The sequence below is a fragment of the Larimichthys crocea genome, chromosome IX (assembly GCF_000972845.2).
Source record: "Larimichthys crocea isolate SSNF chromosome IX, L_crocea_2.0, whole genome shotgun sequence".
NCBI lineage: Eukaryota > Metazoa > Chordata > Actinopteri > Sciaenidae > Larimichthys > Larimichthys crocea.
This window is the reverse complement of record NC_040019.1, coordinates 3,625,172-3,644,966: the sequence shown is the minus strand read 5'-3', so window position 1 is coordinate 3,644,966 and position 19,795 is coordinate 3,625,172. Positions and strand designations below refer to the sequence as shown.

The following is a 19,795-nucleotide window of genomic DNA, read 5'->3' as shown; positions in this document are numbered from 1 at the left end:
AAATGCAGCTTTTTCTTATCGGTATGTCACTTTCTCTCTCTCTCTCTCTCTCCATCAGATTCTAATGTTTCCGTCAGGGCCTCTCTTCTTTGCCACTTCTTCTGAGTCGCACCCTCCTCTGTTCCCTCCCCTCTTCCAAGTAACCTGCTCATCTCTCAGTCTGTCTGCGGCAGTGCTCCGGTATGTCAGAGTATGCTGATGAGCCGCAGCATATGGCTCATTCCTTATTTAAGCTCAGCCGTCAGACAGTAAGCCACTCAACTCGCCGAGCATCTCATCTCCCCCTACCTGCCCCCTGTTGGATCGCACCATGCTGATCTCTTAATGAGGCTCAAGCACTATCACAATCAGCTCAAACACACCAAGCAGGATAAGTAACTGCTACATTATCGCTTCAGTCTCAGCTGCCATGCAAATCCCTTTATAGGACAGTATGCAAAGAGCTGTTACTTAACACTAGTGCATCGTATGAGTTTGGAGGTGAAATTCTATGCATGGACGCACACAAACAAAAACACACACGCACGTACCCACTGACAGGCTGGTGTGTAGCTCTATTCCATCATGCTGCACTAAGCACTCTGTCACTCTGACAGTCTCGTTTTATTTGATGATCGGAGGGTGCGACCTTGCCTATCTCACACTGTTAGTCGCCGATTTAAGTGCGCACACACACACACACACACACACACACACACACACACGATTCGCCGTCATGTCGGTAGAACAGTGATGCGAGTTGAACTTTGAGACATGCCACGTCGTGTGTGTTTGTAGTAGGAGTGTAAAGGGAATGTGAAGTGGGCAAGGTAGGATGATAACACATTTAACTCGTGTTATGTACGTGGCAATTATTGTTTTACAATGGTTGCACTAGTGTTAGAAATCACAGGCGAGCGAAGCTGTTTACAAGTCTGAGAATCATTTTTAGAAAAAAAAAACATTTTTACACCTCTTATAACATTTTCACACATCGAAGGGGAAGACAACTTAAAATGTCCGTCCTTAGAAGTTTGAAGATATCCATCAACATGTTGTCAACAAGACAGCATCACACCCACAGGCTGAAAGAAGATAGCAGATGTTGACTTTATAGCTAAGATGCAGTTTTATTTATTCCCTTAAACACTTTTGGTGCAGCTTGTATCACTTTGCGCGACATAGTTTCCACAAACAGTTCATCATTTAAATGGTTTTTTTCCTGAATAGTTTTGGACACATTCCAAACAAATCAGTCCCTAGATACTCGACAAAGAAGTGTCACACCCTGTAAAGAATGACTCGTGATGGATCTGTGCAGCCGGAATTTCAAACTCTCTAAATGTTACAAGATCTTACTTCTCTATTAAGGACTGCTCTGCTTTTCCCCCCCGAGGACTGCTACAGTACACTTCAGAACAAAGAGAAATAAATGCTTCTAAGCAGTGAGATGGAGTGTGTGCGTGCACATCTAAAACCACACTTCCAAATATAACTTCAAACAGCTCCATGTCAATGTTTGTTCACCTCTCTGTCCCTCATTCCCATAAGACAAAGTGCATCCAGTATACTGTCTCACTTAAACAACTGTGTTTACTTTAGCAAGGCCAGGCAACATGTTGTCTCTCATCCTCTCAAAAAAAATATAATAAACATATGCAGCTCAGACGTTCACCAACAATAATGGAGGGGGAAAGAAAGTTTGAAGCACAATGACAACTCGCTTTGTGCATGAAAAATGGAAGCTGTGTTTTTTTACGAGCGGGCTGTACTTTTCGCCTTGCCAATATGGTACCGTAAGTCACCTCATCTTTATATCAGACATCACAGAATCAGCACATATATTAGATTTATGATCAGCTGTCGCGGCAACAGCTCACACTTGGTTTTTGTATATCTACCTTTGCGATTATGGCGGCATTTACTTACTACTAAACAAAGAATGTCACCGTGATTCATCGGATGCGTCTCAGTCTTTCCTGTGTCTCTCCTTTGCCGCTTTGTTTTATTACCTTTTCTTTGTCTCGCTCGCCTTTACTCATTTTTCTTTCGGCACTCTACCTGTTGAGACTCTCACTTAGACATGACTCATTAAAGAAAGAAAGAAAGAAAGAAAAACATTAAAAAATGATGGACCGTCTTCAAACGGGTCCACTTGAAACTGATCCCCTCTCCCCGCTGTGATAAAACTTTGATGAGATCTTTTTTTTTTTTTTTGGATTGATACAATCTTTTTTTTTTTTTTTGGATTGATACATGTGATTCCTAAGGCAGTACAACTGTAATCACAGCGGGTGCTCAGAAAAAACGGTATTGGACCTCATGTACTGGATGATTTGGACTGGAGCTAGTGTTGAAATCATTCTTATTTTTGTGTTATTTAGTCAGTAAAAACTGATTTGTAAAAGCAGAGGCCTGCAGTTCCAATCAATTCCCCTCTTTTCATCTTGATTATAACCCTGGTGAGAATGCAGCAGTATTTTCAGTAAATACACATACAGATTAAAAGCTTTATGCCTGTGTGTGTGTGTTGACTGTTAACAATGTGTGTGTGTGTGTGTGTTTTCCTCTGACTCACCGTCCAGCCTCCTCCGTCTGTAGTCATGTCACAGTACACCTGGAAGCCTGCGGGATGGTGAACAGGAAACACAGAGTAGATGCCATCCTCTCGCTGACCGCTGGCATACAGATCACCGCAGTCACGGGGACGCGAGCCTAGGGAGAGGTGAAAGTTGGGGAAACATGAAATAAATGAGGTCCAATATGGCTTGCAAAGAGAAGCGGTAAAGTAATAAAGAGAACACGAGATAACACTTGTCACTCTGTCTGCAGCCATACACTAGAGAGACACATAAGTACAGTAAACATGAGGGAACAGCTTTGGTTTTATGCTGTGAAATCACAGTGTTTTCCCAAAAAGGATTGCTCTTGGAAAGGACAGAACATGAGCAACACGGAGGTGGAAAACAAGACACGGAAAAAAGATAGATGACAAGATGGATGAGCTAGTTGATGGATGACACGGTGGGACAAGAGAGTCTAAGTGCTGCGAAGATAAAATACGTGAAAGTAGGTAGAACGCAAGTAGGTCGAAATGAAGACAGAAGGGCGGAGCGTGATGCCGCAGAGAAGAAGCAGATATATAGCACAGAGACTTAGATCTGAGATAACACAAGTTGTAGGGAAAAGGGAGGAAAACCTAAGACATATGGACAGTCAGAGAGGAAGAGGTATGGCTTAGTGATGAGATATATACATTTGAGGGATACGGCACAGATAAAGAGACAGGAAGAGTGGGGAGAGTATATAACAGACAGGCGGAGAAAGAATTCAGGAAAAGTTAGTGCCAGAAAGAAGAGACAGAGACAGGCAGCTTGTAAGCCACAGCAGAGCAGAACAGTGGCAGCCTTGTCGGCGTCTGAGGAATCCGTCTTACACAAGGGATACAAAATCTATTCCCTAGGAAGCAAGAGAGGAACTCTGTGATGAGGACAATGTCATAGATTATGCATGCCATCCTCCACCGGGGTCAAAACCCCCTGAATTTTAAAAACAGCCAGGAGTTCTTGAAAAGGCCATTCAAGATTTTTCACAGTCTCCACATGATATAGGATGTTTGATCCCCACCAAATCTTTTCCGTTCCTCCACATGAGCCTCGACTGCAAAGCTCCGACTTTCATCATCATCACACATAAATGGTAGAATTTCCCAGTTCTTCTTTTCATTACAGGGAACTGAAGCCGTCGAGGTTCCATGGGACATTAAAGAAAGAGACCATCATCATTATTTAAGAATCCGGTTTCCTATAACAAGGGCTTTCAAAGTTTTTCAGTTTAATGATCCCTTACAGCAGAGAAATTGTTCTTCCAAGGACCGACCCCCCCATGAGCGGACTCTACTCCTCTAGGTCCGCTTCGGCCTGGTTTTCTTTACGACTTTGTTTGCACACACTTTTATTTAACACAGATTGGTGATTTGTGGTCATTTATTGTGTGCTAATTTTTCTTCCATAACTTTCAATTATGAGCGTGCCACCCGCAGAGCTGAACAGTGTTTAGTGCATTCTGAGAAGTGAGTGAGCTCAACATACCTCTGATAGATGTCGCAAAAATAGTCATGGCGAAACAATATTATTACTTGCATCATTCTTGTTGTCAGCGTGCCAGTCACTAATTCTGCCTGCCATGTCAGAGCCTGTTACTCCCTCCCGGCTCCGCAGTAGGTATTAGTTCTCAGTCGGCGTCCGTCATCGTCTGATTCCCACAGTCACCTGTGCACCTGTTCCCAATCCCCTAATCAGCTCTCCATCAAATGCACCACTTTCCCACAGTTCCCCGCCAGACTGTCTGTTGTGCATTGTTATTTGTTTCTGCCTGTCTGCTATGACCGCTGCAGACCTTCATTTGCACCGTGATCTCTATCTCCATACGTCCCTGTACATAGTAAACATATAATCCACCTGATATCGATAAGCATTCTCATTATCTCAATTCTGCCCATACTGTGATTGAATCTCACAGGGCTGGTGGGAGAAAACTGGATCATCCCAAGTCAGCGTAACAATGCCATGGATGGGCATCATTAAGTTTTAAACCCCTTCTTGTAAGGGTCGACTTTCTATCTAACTGCTACTACGGACATCGTTTACTGAGCTTGCATGAAGCTATGTGAGCCAGACTACCTTAGAATGTGATGATGTGTCCCCTTTGTCCCATTTTTCCTGATCAAGACAGGATATCGGACATATTGCAAGTTAATGTCGGGTGTAAACGGTTCCTTTGCCTGCCTACCTTGTCCAGTTACGACTGATAAACTGATGCCAAATACTGTTTTGAATTTCCGACACAATGAACTTCGTTTTGCATTAATCTGTCTGCCTCTGAGTCCTGTGTTCAAGTCCATTACTTGCGACACTGAGCCTTTATAATCCAACCTTTAGGCACTTATTCATGGATGGAGCGCAATTTTGTTGCTAAATGGTGTTCCCGACTGTGTCTAGAGATTCTGATTTTTAAAAAATCACTGCTCTTTTATCATTTGAGCACTGTACACACACTCTTTCCTAAAAGTCTAACAGTTAAAGAATAAAGCTGGCGATTTTCTGTACTCTCTTACTGTCAGGTCAGCAAAAGACCAAAGCCATCAGTGCGTCCGTCTCACAGTACTCGACATTCTGAACTTTCTGGTTCCTGCTGAAATGTACTTTCTAAAAAAGCTGGACAGCCAGATACAGTGTTTGTTTTTGTTGTTGTTGTAGATTCACATTTAGTAAATGTGAATCAAACAGGAGTAAAAAAAACAAAACAAAACTGCATTTGCTGGCTGTGGATCTGGTGCATTATTGAGCATTTATAGCTCCAGGATGTGGATTGACTCAAAGGAATTCTATATTTATGGGAATACAGAAACAGGTCACCCAGTGTAATGGCTTGGCTCATTGATGTGTTTTTAATAACAACAACAGTGGAGGTTTTTGGATAGTGGAGGTCTACAGTAATAGGCTATAGTATATCGGGCTTTAGATACAGAGACAATACTCATGCATGGGATCATTTATTGTTGATTTTTGTCTTTTAACAGGATTTATTGACAAAATATAATATAACCAGACTGATCAGTTACAATAGACATTGATTTTCTGGTGATGTAACATGGTTTGGTTGGATGGGACCTTTTTTCTGAATCTCATCTGTTTAGTGACAAATGAATTAATTGCATTAAGGCATGCAACTTGAGTCCCTCTGGCTTTGCAGAAACTGCACAATAGGAACTAAGCTCACTTATATGCAGCGCATATCATCTCCAGAAAACGCTGCTCATCTAGTGGAAAGCACTAAAGTTGTTCCCAACCATGCACACTGTCCTGCATCCAACTTTCTTAAGTTATGTTTTTGCTCTTTTGTTTTAAAAATGCAACACTGATAAAACTCAGCAAATCTAACAGCGATAAATGAATCTACCAAATGCCAATACTTGCACATGCATGCTTACTGTTGACTACAGAAATTGACATTGAGCCGTATAGCCACTATATAACAGTACAGCAGAGTCAGGCAGTCCTAGAACTGAAAGATTTCATCCAACTCAGAAACCCTGCTACTGTCAGAGCTGAGATGGGCTTCACTGCTGTCAGGTTTGGATTCATGTAACTTTGAGAATTTAATATGTTCTTATGGGAATCCAATGCAAACAGTACAGAGATGAATACTTCAAATATTCACAGGCACAGTGGGACCGACAGGCAGTGCAGGATATCCATGGCCGTGTCCATACCTCAACATATATGTGCCCACCTGTGCAGATGTACAGTATGGATATGATGCTGCTGTGTTTATGTGTATACAGTTTATTATTTATTCATCTCATTGTGCTGCATTACTGACATGTCAATAAATGTATATTTTTTTTCTATTCTGGTCAACACCAAAATGCGAATATGATATGTGATTTCTAAACACATAGCCAAAAGCGAGCTAACCCACACATGAATGCCGTAAATAATAAAAACAAGGATATGTTGCGTGATGAATATGTTGTGCATGGGCATTTAGAGAAAATGTTTGCGTGGTTTTTGTAGCCGCTCTCTGGTTCAGTGTTGATGCCTTTGATGAAATGTCAAGGCTGTGCTCCACAAAAGCACTGACTTGCTGCTGGCTGCTTTGTTGTTGTTTGTCCTGACTGTTGCTCTAAGGAGCAAAAGGAGTAGAAGCCTGCATGGAGCTACATTTCAAGGTGGTGATGTATATATGTGTACATATGACACTGAGCTAATCCTTAACCTACTGTTTCTTTGTTGTTTGTTGTGTTTGTTTTTCTTTCATTATGGGTGTTTTTATGACCTTCTATACATTTTTTATTTTATTATATCATTCTTCATAGAATCCATAGAAACCTTGGATATGGGATATGTGAAGCACTGGCCAATGATGCTGAACTTTGGGGCTTTGCCATTGATTTACACATGACTTCAGGATCTCTTTAAATCGGACCATTTGAAACACTCTGTGGTTATTTACATGAAACATACCAACATTTTAAGTGGCAATGTAAGAAGTATTGCAAACATATGAATTAATAATTAATAATAATAAAATATTAATTAATTAAATAGCACCTGGGTGTATATAAAAGGCAAAAGCAAATAAAAGCTATTTTTATATTAGGTTGTTTAAGCTCGGACAGTATAATGACATGTCAAGTCAGGTATGTCAGTTGTGAGGACAGGAGTGGGAAGAATTGCTGCTGTTTTATGAATATTTAAAAAAACAAAAAACATATTAGTCAAGGGGAAGGCCTTGAATGCTTCGTATGATGGCTAATGAAAGGCTCTGCATATTTCAGTAACCCCATATGCCCCAAAAAGATTATCATCTCAATAATTTATTTGCATTTTTATTTTTGCTCTGAACTTTGGTGAGTAAAAACTTGCTGACACTAATAATCATGAGCTGTAATCCCTGACAGACAGTTGACTGAACTGGACACCTGTTTCCAGAAGCATCCGTATGAAATTATAAAAACAGGAGCAGCCGTAGAGCTGTTCTCCAGCAGGCACAGCAGGGTTGATGTAATCTTTATTGCTACCTTGTACTGGATGCTGACTTCACCATGTTACACAGGAATTAATTTTAAAAATACATGGAGCTCATATATAATTATCCCTTATTACAGACACTTTCCTTAATAAAGATAATAACCAGAACACGTGTGTAATCTCATGCAATGCAAAACCTGTAATGTTAACTTGTAATATTAATTTCTTTCTTTAGGGTTTTTCAGAACAGTGATGTTACTACACATCTCATTGCATCATACTGTAAAGTGTTCTTGTAGCTGTGTTCTCTCCCTAAACAATGTGCATACAGTGGGGGGAAATGCTATGCCGCTCATAAATTGACTAATGACTCCCATAGCGGTGGGGAACAATATTGTTTCAGTCTCTGTCGCCGCTACAATTAATACACAGCCACGAGACATTAAATTAAAATAAAGCTTGAAGAAATAATTCCACAATTGAGCTTTCATACCTACCGTGAGAGATCTAAGGGATAACTTCTCTATCGAATGATTTATTAATTTATTGCCACCCAGAACGGTGTTACAAGTAGCTGTTTACGGATTGCTTCAGATTATTTTGCTTAAGGCAACAAACCTCTGGAAAGTGGAAACTGAGAAGGGAAAGATTCAGCACCATGGACAGCGCTTCAACCGCTCTGTGCTGTCCTATGGAAACCATGTATCTCCAAAACACTTTACTTTTCAGCCTTTTAGATAATTCATTGTTTTTAATCAAAGATTTATTTTTTTTAAACCAATCAGGAAACACTTAATTTGTGTTTCTTGTCTTCGCCTGTCTCATCTTACAGGTCTTGATCTGACTTTATATGGATGTAAAATGTCTATTACTTTAGACTTCAAATATAAGAATTGTACAATATATTATATCGTCTCTGTGCGTACCTCCACTTAGATATTGTTTCACTTTCTTCTATATGTGGAATCTTCCATCTACAGTCAAAACTGGTCTTATTAGAATCTTATTGACCAATGACGAATCGCTTTGTTATAGATAGAGGGAGGATAGCTTTGGTTAAATTACATTTAATTTTTTGAGCCAAGGATAGATGACAAGCTCTGTGATCTCTCTGAACTGAGTCAGGCTGACGCACAAACATCAGCGTCAGATGGCCATTAGCGTTGTGATGCAGATTTCAATTTCAAATATTAAAATAGTTTCACTTAGGCCAGTGTTTACTGTCCACTGATGACTATGTAAACATATATGTGTCTCATTTCTTCATCCTTCTGATATCTGACATACGTGGTTTTCATCAGACAGTACGATGACATGAATATAGAACTGGAGCATTAGATACATCTGAGTTAAAAATCATAGTTTGGTTCAAAAAAATCTGTATTGTAACACCGATCCAATGACATTTAGAGCATATAATCCTGCACATCCATCCATGTAAGTAGGAATCTCAGGAAACAACAGCAGAGAGATAGCAGGTGTGTCAACTAATTGCATCAATTAGGCTGTTGATGTCGCAGGACGAAACAGTAAAATGGGATATTAATAAAACATGGCTCATGGAAACAGTTTCAGCTCCTAAGAGCAAAAGTAAAACAGGAAGCTTGAAATAAAACTCTTTCACGCTTCTGCTCTTTCTACGCTCGGAGTACGCGGACACGCTCTCACGCTTGCAGATTTATAAGACATCCACTACATTCTCCAGTCGCGCCGCTCTTATTCTGTTATTGTATGCTGTATGCACAAGCAGTCTCCACTCTGTGTGTGCTCCTTGACTACCTGTGCAAGGCATGTCCAACAGGGGAATGCCATAGGGTATACTGAGCTTGGTTAAAAGCCTTCCAATGGGATGATGCCTCGGGCTTTTCTCTGCCTCTGTGCAACACAGCCCGGTGGACATGCAAGTCATTTCTCATGTATAGTAGAAGAAAAAAAAAAAATTCCACATCTCAACCAAGGCCGCTGGATAATGTGGATGAGATGTAGCCCAGGGAAACACACTGATATCACCAGACGGGGTCGGGTTGAATGAATACGCGGTAAGATGGATGACAGACAGACCACACTGGAATATAATTTTACAGACTAATGGAGTCGGGCTTACACAAGGTGGGATCACGACACCGAGGGGGGGAATACAGTGGCAGGAGGTCAAACATATAGGTAGCCAGGTGATGTATGAATTAGATATACAGAGACAGAGGGACAAACTAAATATCAGACAGACAAGTGTACAAAAAAAAAATGTAATCCTGCCAGACAGGTACAGATAGTGAAGCCACGGCTCATTTCTCTTACCATTGGAGCAGCCCTTGAGACGAGCCCCTCTGACTGGTGCCCTCTGCAAGTCAGCCTTGACACGTGCCTTCAAGCCTACGTTCTCCTTCTGCATGGCGTTCAGAGCATCACTCACTGAGTTCACTACCTTCACCATGTTGATCTGGCTGTCCGACAGCAGCTGCAACACACACACACAGAGCAGGACAGGAGAATACACATTAAATTGACATTCATTAACAATGAAATTATAGCGAACCTGTAGCTGTATATGTGTTAGATTACTTCTGACCATTTCCCAAAGTCAGCCAAGGTTTGTACAATCTTCCAGACAGGCGGTTACCTTTCTTTCTAGTAGTTTGAATTGTGAGTGGTGAAGTCTCCTGCGTCACTCCTGCACTGGAATCGAATGGCATTGGATTCACAGTAAACTATGCATGCACACGCTGGACACGATTTGCAAGGCAAGAGCTGACACAGGCATATATTACACATCGTTTTTTTTTTTTTGCATAAGTCATGTAATGACTGGAAGATCAGAGCAGCCGGTCCCAGGCATTTTGTAGAGGAAACACATAGGGCGGTGCTATTAAGAGGCTGAAATTGTCATAGAAAAAGTAAATCCACTTCACAAGCACAACATCCTCATGTGTGCTGTCAGCACCAAACACCGAGTTCAGTAGCAAATCTGCCATTCAGTATCCCCACATTGGTATTTAATGTAGGCTAATTAGGCTTTCACTGTCCAGAGATCAGTGGGGAAGTTTCACTCTGTTACACATCGCCACATCGCTCATGCGATTACACCTCGGAGAATAGAAGTGGTGTTTTCTACAGGCTAAAATTAGTATGCTGAATTAGTAAAGCAAGTTGGGAAATTGTTGTTGTAATGGATGGATTTGTTCTCCGGCGTCCTCGGACAGAAGAGGCGCAACGTGCTGGATCATTTTTCAACGACGACACACGGCGGACTGTGCCGCTTTGAAAACGTCAAACGGTGACTCTGAATATATTTTTAATAATTGGGTCGATTTGGAAACTGTGCTGACTTGTGTTGCGTTTGGTGTGTCCTCGGCTGCTTCATGCTCTCGCTCTCACTGTGGTCTTTGAAGTAGCATATTTGATCTGCTGCCTATGCGTTGTGACTGTGATGCTCTGTTCTGAGTATTGTGCACTGCTTTTTTGACGTGTCGAGTTTGCCTTGGCATGCAAATCGGTCATCGCCTGCTGCATCCAAAGTTGTATCGGTTAACATATCTACACTAGTCAAAAAGTGTCAGTTTTCAGAATCACCTGTATGTGTCGGTAAAATCAAAGTTCAGAGAACAATAATAAAAAAAAGCAAACATCTCATGCTACTTACAGTATATGACTCAGGTTTCATCATGACTCGCCTGCAAGGGAAATTTATGACTCTCTTAGCTTCTTTCGCTTTATTTCATATGGAGTAGCTGCTCAAAGTATGTTTCTTTCCCCCAGGCGATCAATAACCGCATCATTTTGAAAAGTATCTCCAGGACTTGTATTAAGTGTTATCACCAGTATGCACAGGTGTTGCCAAATCAACCAGAACAGGTACTTTAAGGATTATGACTTCACAATAAATAATCCAAAGGATGTTTTTACCTTTGATCTACAGAGTGAGGTGCCGCCAAGTCTTTAAGAACATTAAAAAAAAAAAAAGTGACGATGTACTTCGTAAATGCCCGTTGCGTAACGTATGTCTTCTGGTTTTTACTTGATGTTAATAGCTTGTGGATGTAGCAGCCGACTCAAATGTCAGAACATCCTTGAACACACCAGCAAGGGCAGTTTTCCACAGTGGTCTTGACTGCATGACCATGTGAGGACAATGTGACTTGGAAAAAAAAAAAAAAACTGGGTGAAAAAAAAAAAAAAATTAAAACCAACCAAAAAAAAGTTTTGGTATTCTTTGGAAAATCATACTAATATATCTTTTACTCATTTTATAGTTAATGAGCTAAAATATAAAATATATAACCACTGGTGGATTATAGTCCTTTAGGGACCTTCGGAAACGCACAGGTGCAAAGACTGCCCTGTGTAGCAAAGACACCACATGGTACCCTATCCCATAATGCACCCAGGCGAATGCTGTGAAACACAAAGAGCCCTGTGGGAAGGCTGGTGATGAATGTGCGTGCTAAGCCTAGCAGAGAGCAGGGTAACCTCTCTGATCTGCCATAGTCACTTCCTTACCTGCAGCCCTTTGTGTGCTGTTCATTGCAGAAAGGTCGTTTTCACATAGCGCCCTAGTTGGCCAACACCTATGCACAGCCAGGTGTTGGGGCCCCATATGCACACACACACACACACACACACACACACACACACACACAAAGTAGGAGAAATATTCTTGCATTTCCTCATGCTCACACAAACTCTCTCACTCCTTTTTCTTTCATCTTGCTACACACTCTCTCTCAGCCGTACACGCTCGTGCAGACCTGCAAGCGCTCAAAGTCATATATAAGGGGCTCAGAGTCTTCTATCAAAGGTATGTCTGTGCAGCTATATTCAGGTGTTAAAACTGCATTACAAAGAAACCCCAGCGGCCTTTCCTTGGCCTCAATAACTATGCGACATACCTCCGAGGCACAAAAAAAGCTGCACCGCAATCATATTACACGGACACCGGGGCTTTAACCCACACACACAGACATAAACAACGCATTTACGTACGTGCCCAAATGTAAGCACAAAGAAAACCCCACGCATGCATACGATAAAGAAACAACCCTCTGTGAGAAGCAGCCAGGCCGGGTGAAGCAAAGATAACTGCGTTTTCTGCTCTGTGAGTGTATTATTGTTCATTGTGCGTATGCGAGGAGGGGCAAGACTTTCAGAGCTTTTAACGTTGCTTAATAAACGAGTTCGCCTCTGAGTTGTGTTCTTTCTCACGTGCAAATTTGACATTCCTTTCATTACACACTCTATGTTTGTTAGTGTGTGTGTGTGTGTGTGTGTGTGTGTGTGTGTGTGTGTTTAAAGGCAGAGACAAAAGCAGTGGAGTCTTAATTCTAAGCCTTGACTGACACATCAATTAGGATCATGCTGTAATTAGCTCTCATTAGACAGCGTTAACACAAGGAGCTGTGTTTGAGCGGGGTTCTTTCTTTTGCACATCTGTGACAGACTGCAAGGGGTTAGATTAACATTTTTAAAAAGGTTCCTTTTTTAAATCTCAACATGATTTGCACAATAATGTGCAGTGCATTCAAAATCAAGTTTAAATCTAGTTTGGTTCGATGCTTGTCGGACGTGTCTAAACTTAACTGTATAGAAAAAAAGGATTTAATCTTTTTGAACAAAGGTTGCTGGCCTTCATTAGATGTTTCATAAGGTAGAGACATGTTCCCTGTGGGGTAAAGTCAGGAGTTAAAAGGCTGGAGCTGGCGAGATATATATAAATAAATAAAAAAAAGTCATTCATTCACCATCTGCCAAATATGACACCTTCACCTCACATACAGCGGCTGTCCAGTCAACTGGAGCCTGGAGGAGCAAATGGGAGAAGTGAGAGGAGCCATCGAGAGGGAGCTCTCTTTACACTTGACTGCAGCTATTGCAAGTTGAAAATAATTTAAACCCTCAAGCACATTTGTACTATTCCACGACTTCTCTTATAAATCCGTGTAACGAAGAGGTTTGAAATGTAATGAGAAAAACTTCAAAACTTCTGTACTCTACTGAACTCCCTACAAATCTTGTGCTTTGAGACGACTGGCACACATGTGCTAGAATGACATTCATGCTGATGGCGGTTCTCTTTCTTTTAGAAATACCCCGAAAAGTTACTAAGGCAATTTATTTTGTGTTTCAGTCATTTTTCAGCGTGAGGATGGACCGTTTTCCGGAATATCTTAGATTTTGGGGGCTGTTTGTTGGACAAAACAACCAAATATATCATTCTGGCCTTTGAGAAATAGTAATATTTCACCACTTTCACAGTGTTTTTCATCTCCTAGACTAAACGAGTGATTGATTAACTGAGAAGATAACCAGCAAGTTAATCAATAATGAAGATAATCGGTTCTTGCAGCCCTGCGTTCTTACAAGAGGAGAAAATCACAGAAATAAATCTGCTTCCGGATGCTGACTTAGAAAAATAAATTCCCAGTGTTGATATCACTTGTCCACAGGGTACAGTCAAGCTGTCTGTTAACCTCATCCTTTGTTATTGTGCTGCACTCTGCCAGCCGCGTAGCTCTGAGCCACCTCTCTGCTCACATCCTCACATCCTGTTTAGAGAACTCCCCATCTTTTCTGACAGCTGTGATGCAGATGCACATCTTCATCTGACTCCACCTCCTCCTCAAAAGTGTCTCGGTGGCTAATTGTTTTCCTCGTGTGTTGTTTCTTCGGTGCCGGTGAGCTAAAGCCGAGCCAGGTTGGAGTTTTCATATTCCCTATTCGCATTCTTTAGTAACCTTTCATCCTAAAAGATGTGCATGAATGTATAAAAATAATAACAGCTGTACTTAAAGTGGCTGTTAAATAAATATTAACTTACTGCATAAAGTGTCACATAAATGTTTCGAGCCTCACCCTCATCCCGTCTGTTCAAACAGCGAGAGATCCTCGACATATAAGAGGCCTCTGAAGCAACGGAACAATGAATAAAAGATTACCCCCGATGATGGACAGAAGCTTCACGCATAAAGGGAATGTTTTCATAGCAAATCAGATTCAGATCATACAGAGTCTCTGATCTTTGATCAGGCCTTTTGATTTCGTACATGTGTGCTTTAGTGTAGAGGTGGGAGGCAAAGAATCCAGCTGTGCAATTAGATCATGATTAATAAAATAAAGCGGTGGGATGGCCCTTTAATGTTTCTGGCCATATGTCTCACTCGAGCAGTAGTGCCTTGTTTATTTGTACTACATTCCATTTTGGTATCACCGTCTCGACATACAACATATATAATTGTACCACCCATAATATCATTATACTAAACAAAGATAATATTCATTTCCTCTCATTTATTTCTGCAGTCTCTAAAGGATAATGCTCATGTTGTAGACAAATGGTTTATTGTTGTTATATTTCTCTGTAATTAGAAGATAACGTGTTTTGTCTATAATTAAGTACCTTTGTACCTCCCCAAAACTGCTGCATCCGCTATATTTACATTTGCATTGTTCTAATGACAGTGGTTTGGACCCTCCTCACTGCTTTTCTTTATTCCTTTGAATTGGCCAGCTGGCTGCAACTTTGAAGCTACTCATTTGCATTAATTGAATTAGGTTCCCGTATTTTACGCGACTTTTATCATTGTACACTCTTATTGTACGTTGAACATTATCCGTTTCACATCCTCTGCCTGAAATAGCAGCAACAAGCGCTCTACGAATTTCTACTTTTTAAAGTCTCCAAAGGACTTTGCGTCGAACAGAATGAACATCTTGAGGCAATATGGTTTTCTATTATACAGCAGAGGTTTGCCCCTAGATCCTTAGCAGAGGTTGTGGGTGTCACTTGTCCAAAACATTAATATTCCACAGGCACATAATTCGGTTTAAACTGTGACCTGTGGTTCAAGGGAATCACTAAGTCATACAGCCTCGCGGTCTTTACCTCCTTGCAGTCTTTTTGCAGTCAGACATTGTGGGAAAACTGAATGTCAAGTCAGTTGAATATGTGAACTACGTTTCATGTCAGTCGGACCTTCTGCTATGGGGAATATAGTCATCCAATACTTTTTATGCTGAAGAGGTGCATGAGTGCAGGCCATAAAAACCTTGACACCCACCCCAGCCGTTGGCCTTTATACATGGTTGTCTACAATGCCTGTGAACAGAGCTGCCACTGCTGCTCAGAGCAAAAAATACATTAACAACTTTTAATGTAATTTATGCTACTGACAAAAGTTTGTGCTTGCTGGCATGAGAAAGGTAAAGAGAGACAGTAACCTGAGAGCCACCGCAGAGACAGTACCAACACAGTAATATAAGGATGTTAGACTGGAAGTTCTTTGGATTTTCTGTTGAATTTACATAAACTGGGATGCTGAGCTCATTCTCCTTTTTGTAAACAGTGCGACACAGTTCTGGTGCTGTCAACAAATAGCAAAGCAAATAGCGCACGCTTCATTTTCTTTAGACTTTGACATACAAGTACAGTATGTCAATGAGGCAAAGGTAAATGTCAGGGAGTTATTGCTTTGTAAGGTGGTGACGGACGTGCTTAGGTTTTCTGACTTTACTTAATCTAACTAAATGACACTTGTCTTAATATTGAAAAATAGTTTATCTGGTGCAGTCCTCGGTTTAGGTTGTACCAAGAAATCATGAATCTGAGGTGATGTGTGTGAAGTCATACAGAGCCCCCAAGGATTCGATTCCTGCACCTCTAATATTCAGCAGTAGGGCGAAGGAAAGACACTGACATAATGTCACTGACGTATGATATAAAAATTTAAAGGTTTAAAATAATGCAAGAGTTCTGCAGTGACCAGGAATACCATTTGTTAGAAAAGGGAAAAATAAGGTTAATTTCTGCGGTGATGTTCTAACATGGCAGCTTATAAAGACTGAATATTTCTGTAGCCAGCCTCTAGTGGCTGTTTGAGGAACTGCAGATTTTTGGGGCTTCCACACCGGCTACACCTCAGCCATGAAGGTTGCTGCTAGGAAAAAAAAAAAATGAGAGTTTTGACCTAGAGCAAAGATACTAGACCTTGTCCGTCACTCTGAAACGTAACCATCAGTTTTATTGTTATTGTTACATCATATCATTTTTTTCTGGTCTTTCACAATCAGCGGGATTCATTATGCAAATGCGTGTGTTTTGACGTGCCTTTCTATTTAAGGCTGCAAGCAGTCAGTGTGAAAAATGGATGTGTCAGTTTGTGAAAAATCAAAACACATTGGTCCTAAACCCACTGCAATCAGATTCTCCTGCTTATCTCCTCAGGGGCATTTTGAAGGGTTTCTCTCTATAAGGGAGGGTGAAACTGTTCTTCAGGGGGCTGCGGTGCACACTGAGCTATTACTAACACTGGCACAGTCAGCTCTGTGTCATCGTATAAATCAGAAGTCCTGGCCACAGGTGGCCCATAGATCACACAGTCGCACTATGGTGTCAGGCAGAAACAGCGGATGTGCACACCACATGCCTTGCCTCCAAAGAGGAAATCAATCACCTGGAGTGTCTGGGCTGCCAGCACCACCTCCACTTAGCCTCAGTGCCCACTGCACCATGCCACCTACACCACAATAACAGCAGTAAAGGGACAGCCCGTCTTTCTGCTTTAACTGAGCTACCAATCAGTAACCATGGTTTCAAAACCCAAGGAGGCAGTCCAATGAGTTTTGAGGGATCTCTAAACAGTGTTGAACCTTGAGCTAAAGAGAAAGGATTGGCAGAAGCTTAATGCATTCAGTTGTTTGAGCTGTATGTCTGGCAGCTATGAAATCTATTTACAGATGATGGGCCAAAATTAAAAGAGCATGTAGTGTGAAGATTTTCCACGCACATTTAGGAAATGCATTGTCAATAAATCAATGTGGACAATGCGAAACTAAAGGGGGTCTAATTATGGTTTCGTCCAACGCAGAGTCTGTCTTTCACATCTAGGGAAACATTATGTTGTCTTATTGAATTAATGTGCAACTTATTCTGTTTCTTGAATCATGATGGGCATTTCTTCCCCTGTGACCTGATCTTCAAACGCTAGACTGAGTGAGTTATGCTGAGCGGAAAAATGAACCCTATTTGCACTTTGATCAAGCCGTTACTGCGCTTGTACACATAAGTGCTCGTACGGATAAATTGACATGGTCAAGTTGGCATTTGATTAGCGTATGATGGGGTTTTGATTCTGCAGTCAGGAAAGGGACAGGACTAAATAAGACCAAGCGACAACCCAAGCGAAAATCCTCGAGTCAAATGAGCTGTCACACATCTTAGGTTGGTTTCAATCAATACCTATTGATAGGTGTTCCGCAATCCAGTCCTTGAGTGACTCCGTACAGTACTTAAAGACATGACTTCAGTAGTGAGTCTCGCACACTGGATTCAGTTCATCTGATTTTACTGCGCGACCAATCATCCTTATGTTTGGTCATAAAAGCCAAAGAAACAAACTAACAAAGAAACATTTTGCATTGTTTTTCCTCACAGAATATCCATTTGTGCTGAATGAACAGTCTATAACTTATGGTACTTTTTATTTCTTTCTCAGGCCACATTTCAGCATCTAAACAGCCACTTGTACTCGAGTATTTTCATTTTATGCTACTTCATACTCCAACTCCACTACATTTCTGGGGCAAATCTCAAAGAATATCAAGGTTTTGCATTTAAAATACATGGATTGTAGATCCAGCCGTGGACTACAAGTCAACTAGTCAAGTCTTTAGTTGGAGTTTGCACCATTTCCTACCTTGTTAGGCAGTTGTATTTTCAGAATGATTATATGATGCACTCACATGTTAATCGCTGTTATTTTTATGGCAGCCATAGCAACTGCAAGAATAGATACAGCTACAACTTCATTATCACCTTCGTTCCTGTGTTATACTGTGACTCACTTATGACTCTGACCTGGATGGTGTATTCTCCATGACCTTACAATAACACTGCATGTAGACTGTGTCTGTGGCATTCACGCTGTTTGTGTATGCATGTTTACGCGGATGTGTCTCACCTGTATGAGGCGTCCCTGCTCCGTCTGCAGTGTGTTAAGGTCTTGCCCCAGGCTGCCTTGACCCCTGCGTAAGGATTCATAGTCCATTTTCAGTTGCCCCGCGTGGGCTGACAGCTTGGCCACCTCCTCAGCCAGATTGACAAGGAGAGCCCGGTCCTGGCCTTTCACTGACTTCAGGTCAGAGTCGTGGTCGGTTAGTGAGTGGAGAAGTGACGTCTGCACACCCTCCAGGCGCAAAAAGTTACTGTTGTAGTCAGGACAGTTGGGGTCGATGAAAATGTTGATGCGAGAACCATCGCCTCTCTCAACGGTGACCAGGGCATTGGCTTCATCCTGATTGGTAGAGATGTGGGGTAGGCCGTCAGACATGGGTGGGGCCTGGTAGTGGTTCATAAAAAGGATGGTGCCAGTGACAGTGACAGCTAGCAATACAGCCACAAAGAGCAGGATAGTGCAAAGCAGGTAGCTGCAGCTCATCCTCTGTGAGTAGGAAGGAAGGAAGAAAGGAGGGAGGGGGTGGAAATGAGGAAGGAAAGAAGAGAAAAAGTAAGTTTTAGGATCACAGTTGCTAGAACACCAAAACTTATGGCAAAACACCGGCCTTATTTAAAGAATAAGAAATGACTTCCATCCATCACTGTAGATATTTTGTATGGCACAGACTCAGCGATGTTACCATATTCCCATCTGTCAAAATGTAGTTTTGAATGATTTATGTAGCAACTATGTAGATTCTGCCAACTGTTTTCTTGAAAATCAAAATTTGCTAAAAGTAAAGGCAAAACAAAACAAACAGACAATTTCTGTCCCAAAAAAAGCTGATACATCATCAGAGCAGTGGTGGTGCAGTATAGAGAATGCTAGCCTGAGACACTTCTGGGAAACGTACGGTCAAGGCACCGATGTTCTGTCTTTCCATTTCTGAGACAGGAAGAAAAACAATAAAAAACCCTGAACCAATGAAAGCCGGGAAGAGAAAGTAAAACAAAAGTGTCTCAGGCAGCCAATAGCTTGAAAATGAATGAACGGCGAGTAGAATCCTCTTAGAGGAAAAGGGCAGACCTCTACCAGTAACATAGTCTCCATTAACTAGACAATAAAAGGTCTGTATGATGGCCCTTTATGATCTGGCTCCATTTTTCCACTCAGGTCAAGAGAACTAGCAACGGATTGGAGAGAGCAATGTGGGCCACCTATGATTAACAATGCCTGGCTCCCCCATATCTTCCTCCAAATGAATCAGCAACTGATCTCTTACTGATTTTTATTTCGGCACCGGGGGGGATGTTCTCTCTTTGAGAAGATGTGGGCAGGTGTGTGTGTTGACTGTTT

The 19,795-nt window shown here is 41.4% G+C and overlaps 1 protein-coding gene across 5 annotated transcripts in view; it reads right to left on the bottom strand.

Moving 5' to 3' along the window:
• The window catches only part of fibcd1b (fibrinogen C domain containing 1b), a 144,665-nt gene that overhangs the window by 48,754 nt on the left and 76,116 nt on the right, over positions 1 to 19,795 (bottom strand). For all 5 annotated transcript variants that reach the window (XM_027282254.1, XM_027282255.1, XM_027282253.1 and 2 more), the window contains 3 exons: positions 18,464 to 18,943; positions 9,813 to 9,972; positions 2,558 to 2,694 (listed from right to left, as the gene is read on the bottom strand). In XM_027282254.1, the coding sequence (XP_027138055.1) occupies positions 2,558 to 2,694; positions 9,813 to 9,972; positions 18,464 to 18,943 (777 nt within the window). The remainder of the gene's footprint in view (positions 1 to 2,557; positions 2,695 to 9,812; positions 9,973 to 18,463; positions 18,944 to 19,795) is intronic.